Source organism: Penaeus japonicus, unplaced genomic scaffold (genome assembly GCF_977035675.1).
Source record: "Penaeus japonicus unplaced genomic scaffold, GWHDUDI00000001_assembly GWHDUDI00000004, whole genome shotgun sequence".
Lineage (NCBI taxonomy): Eukaryota > Metazoa > Arthropoda > Malacostraca > Decapoda > Penaeidae > Penaeus > Penaeus japonicus.
This window is the reverse complement of record NW_028234406.1, coordinates 32,613,229-32,618,228: the sequence shown is the minus strand read 5'-3', so window position 1 is coordinate 32,618,228 and position 5,000 is coordinate 32,613,229. Positions and strand designations below refer to the sequence as shown.

The 5,000-nt window shown below is 37.9% G+C and overlaps 2 protein-coding genes across 4 annotated transcripts in view; one reads left to right on the top strand and one right to left on the bottom strand.

Annotated features, from left to right (window-relative positions):
• Nucleotides 1-1,391, top strand: part of LOC122258774 (uncharacterized) — a 2,631-nt gene extending 1,240 nt beyond the window's left edge. Inside the window, exons 3-4 of the mRNA XM_043024949.2 lie at nucleotides 204-332; nucleotides 661-1,391. Of these exons, the coding sequence (XP_042880883.2) occupies nucleotides 204-332; nucleotides 661-1,002 (471 nt within the window). The 3' untranslated portion in view covers nucleotides 1,003-1,391. The remainder of the gene's footprint in view (nucleotides 1-203; nucleotides 333-660) is intronic.
• The window catches only part of galene (potassium two pore domain channel subfamily K member galene), a 101,155-nt gene that overhangs the window by 58,886 nt on the left and 37,269 nt on the right, over nucleotides 1-5,000 (bottom strand). For all 3 annotated transcript variants that reach the window (XM_043024947.2, XM_086536453.1, XM_043024946.2), the window contains exons 2-3: nucleotides 4,350-4,752; nucleotides 3,550-3,763 (exon numbers count right to left, since the gene is read on the bottom strand). In XM_043024947.2, the coding sequence (XP_042880881.1) occupies nucleotides 3,550-3,763; nucleotides 4,350-4,541 (406 nt within the window). In that variant the 5' untranslated portion in view covers nucleotides 4,542-4,752. The remainder of the gene's footprint in view (nucleotides 1-3,549; nucleotides 3,764-4,349; nucleotides 4,753-5,000) is intronic.

Here is a 5,000-nt window from a genome sequence, read left to right as displayed (position 1 = left end):
TATATATATATGTATAAATATACATATATATATGCATATATATATATATATATATATATATATATATATATATATATATATATATATATATATATATATATATATATATATATATATATATATATATATATATATGTACACATATACATATATATCATCACTGCACGTAGCGTTAAACCTTGGCAAACTTCCTTTGCTTCAAGAGCGAGGACGCGATGGTCACGCAAGGGCCCGAACCGCGAGAAGAACTTCCGCAGGAGGAGGAAGGAGCCGAGCCTGAGAAACTTCGCATATACATCGTTCCCCACACCCAGAGGTCTCGCGTCCCTCAGGTACTCTTCGGTCCAAGTTATTACAATACAGCAAACCCTTTTTAGGTTGTTTTATGACTTTGGGTCTGGGATATTTTCATGTATTAGGTGAAGTGAAACAGCCACAATGAGAACCAATTAATAAATCTATTCGAAAAGTTGTGGGTGTTTCGTTTTATTTGTTGATGTATTTGCACTTTGTTAAATTCGGTGATTGTCTTCTCTTTAACGTTTTTTTTATGACGTTGCACCAAACATACGTCAGAATAACCAAATCAGAGTCAAGTAATTTCTATTAATCCGTAACATTGATTTACTGATTTACCTTCTTATTGTTCTCTACTTCCAGCGTCCAGTGGTCCCCCTCCCTCTGACAAGGTTCAACACGCCCTTCCTCGGCACGCCATACCCTCGCCCCTTCGCCCAGCCCTTGGTGGTTCCGACGGACCAGAACCTCTTCCGCACCCACTTTCCGCAGGCGCCCAGCGAAGTCAAGACCGAGGGCGACCTGGTCATGGAGCACCCGCTGGCTCGTGTGGTTTACCTGAACACTCCTACTTACAGTCCTCATTATGTCTACGACCCCCTGCAGGGCCAGGTAACGCAGTCGCAGTACTTCATTGACAAGAAGAGCTGCCTCAACACTCCCGTGGCTGCCTTCTGTCTCACTAAGCCTGTGCTGAACATCTAAAGTCCGCAATTCTATTCCAAGATCGAATTTCGTCGCGTATGTTTAAAATTCATGAATTTCAGTTGTGATCATCTGCCCCTCGTATCCATTTTTTATCTCCGAATTACTAAACGCTTCCACCTCTTACTCTAATAATTGCATGTCAGACCCAGTCAGGTGTTTAAGTTATATAACATAAACATGACAAAGTAAATAAAGAAATAAATGTTCATACGGACCACATACTCAGGCTTGGCAAGCATCTGACATTAGTGTTGAGCGAGCGGTCGAGTGCGTCACACCGCCTCCCCGGGACGAGACTCAGCGCCCGGGATTCACGAGACCTTCAGCGAAAGCACATGCAATATATACTGTGGTACAACTGCTAATATTAGTGTCGACAGTGACAATAAAGACATAAATTATTTGTGCTTGTATATTAAACCTAACTCCTGCGTCGTTTATGCTCTCGAGGTTTGACCCAGTGCGCAGAGCCACACATGCTCAGGTCCTCCATCATCGTCTTTTAACTTGCCAAATATGTAGGTTAAACACTCCAAGACAGAGCTCTACATGCGAGGCAGAAGCATAAATACCTGTGCCTTTATGATGCATGAATATCCTCTGAATATATGCTCTAACATCAAAATATGAAATGAGTCTAAAAAATGGTATGCACCGGAGGAAATTCTTATACCCAAAACAACTTGCCGAAGTGTATAGCAATATGACTTCTTAGTGTAAAGATATTTGAAGGAAACATTATTGAAAATCAAGAAGAGTTGTGTCGATCATGATAATGATGATGAGACTGAGGATAATATTAATGATGATAATAATAATAATAACAACAATAATAATAGTAGTAGTAACAATAATGATGATGATGATGATAATGATGACAATAATAATGATAATGATAACGACAATGATGATGATAATGAAATACTAAAAACAATAATTATAATAACAATTATGATAATAATAGTGATAATACGATTATATTTATATTGACGATGATAATAATAATATTAGTAATGACAAAATAATGATACTAACAAAAATAATAAAAATCATAATAACAGTAATAATCAGTAATGATAGTAATAACAATAATAATGATAATAATCATAATAATAGTAATGATAATGAGGATGATGATAACAATGATTATAATGATAATGATATTAATGGAAACGATAATAATGATAATCATAATCATCATTATGGCAATAGTACTAACAACATTAACAATAATCATAACAAGAGATTACCCTATGGTATAGGCATTTACATATTTCCTAAATATGTAAATGAGTTCAATAGAAAAAAAATACAATACCATTATCCGTACAACCTTGACTCCCAAACTCAAAACATTCAAGATTTTACTAACCATCTCTCCAACATCTCAAAATCAAATGCAAGACGAGAATAAGCCGGTGTTGAAACGAGTATCAACACTAATGACATTTACTTCGAAGCTCCTCGGAATTTTGATCTTCATCCCAGTGAGACTTCGACGAGCGAATTCAGTGGCCAAAGGATTAAGGAACTGCTCTTAGAAATGTTTCCGCGTTGAGTGGAGATTTGAGATTCTTTCTATATAAATCTAGATTGTTCTTTGTTGTGTATATATATATATATATATATATATATATATATATATATATATATATATATATATATATATATATATACATATATATATGTATATATATATATATACATATATATATATATATATATATATATATATATATATATACATATAATGATAAAAAATATGCATTGGTACAAGATAGATACAGTCTTCAAGACGTATATGACGACAAGCATGAACTAATAGAGGTATGGGAAATAGTGGCGTTAGTGACGATGATGAGCGTGGTGATGGTGGTGATATTGAAGGTGATGATAATGGCGATTATGGTGATGATGAAGATGGTGGTAATGGTCATGATAATGGTGGTGATATGATGGTGATTACGATGATACCGATGGCGGTGATGATGGTTATGATGAAATAATAGTGATGGAGATGGCGGTGTTGATAGTGGTAAAAATAACTGTAATGGTGCCCAGTGATGGTGGCAATAATGATAATAGTGGGGTGTAGGTCATGATAATAATGATGGCGGCGGTGGTAATTGTGATGTTAATGGTAACTGCAAGGATTTTAACAATGGTAATGATTATGAACGAAACGCAAAAATAGAAAAAAGCAAGACACGGCAGTAAAAAATCGAAAACGAGCCGGATCAACGACGACACAAGAACCCGAAGCCTCGAACCCAAAGTATTCACGGCAGACGAGGTTCGAAGCTTCGAGACGGCGGTACTCACCAATGGTAGTAAAGATGACGATGTCAGTAGTGGTGAAGCTTGCAATGTTCATGATTACAGCCAAGATTATGATAATAATAACGACCCTGAACGAAAGAAAGAAAAAAAACACAAAAAAGGAAAACCAGGACACACACCGAAACAAGAAAACAGACCCCGAAGCCCCGTGCCCGAAGACCCCGAGGCAGGCGCAGTTCGAGGCCTCGAGGCGGCTCCACTCACCGATAGTAGTGATGAGGATGATGGAGTAGAAGAGGGCGCCGGCGAACGTCCACTGCTGGGTTGTGAGGTCCTCGGAGCCGTCCCAGCCGTCGTTCTTGATGGCGCTGATGAGAGAGCGCTCGAACAGCTTCAACCTCTCCCGCACCGACGCCGCCCACATGCTCTCGTTCAGGACCTTCATGTCGTCCGTGATGACCCAGAGGTCGTCCGTCACCTGTGGGAGGAGCGGGGGGTGGGTGAGGGGCACACGTATCGGGTGGTCGCTGCGAGGAGCGGTCGAGGGGACATGGGATCGAAACGCTCATGATGACGGGTATTCTTACTGGTCGTCGTAACATTATTTTCACTATCTGTGTTGTTACTACTGATGTTGTTGTTGTTATAGTTGTTACCTTTATGATTATCATATTCACTACTCTAGTTATTGTTATTATCATTATTGTTTTTATGATTAAGGATATTGTTACATTTATCTGACATTGTTAAAATATCCACATTGGATATAGTTGGATATTAGTAGTTGTTTTCTGAATCACGACTATCACTACAAATGTCATTGGTATTTTTCTTTTCGTTAATAAATAATAATAATTGTCCTCGATATTGGTATTTATTATTATCATAGTTTTGTTGGTGACATCCTTATTTTTACTACTAGAATCATCTCTACTATTATAATGTAGGATCCCTTATAGATAAAAAGACACTTTAGGAACAGCAGCAAATCACCACAAGTGAGAAACATAATCAACCCAACAGATGAGATTCGCGTCTGCAGTCCGACCGCGAGGCTCACTTACCTTGAGTCTCACCGACGACATGTTCTTCTTGATTTGGAGTTCATGGGCGGCTTCAAGTCTCTCGAAGGTGAAGGCTCCCACGATGGTGTAGCCTATGACCAGCGAGACTAGGCCTATGTGGCTGATGAGGAATTTTATTATATTCTTGAGGTAGTAACCACAGCTATCACATTGCCCGCCTTCCTCGCGCATCTTGCTGCGACTTTGTTTTTCTGGCGCGTCAGAGGCGATCTGAATGCGTTTTTGCCAATGCTTTTCCTTTTTTCTTTTCTTTTTTTTATTTCCTTTTCTTCTTCTTTCACCCAACTGTATTTACAAAAGAAGTTTTCATTCTGTTGTGAAATTGTGTTTTTCAGTTCTCTACGTCCACTTCATGTTTTCTAGGAAGCATCACTTTAAATCACTATGAGAAGAAAGAATATTTTTTTTAATGAAAGGAGGGAAAAAATAAAACATTTTTATACTTTTTCCTTTAATGTATTTATTCAAGATTTTGTTCAGTCATGTTCACGCTTGATTTTGTAGACTTTTTCAGTTACGTTTGCCAGGACCGGATTGAAGAAAGTTGAAAACCTTAACGCATAATCATTGTAAATAAGCAGCCTTACATGTACTTATTTTCTGCTTTAGTGACTCATCTTTCATCACCTA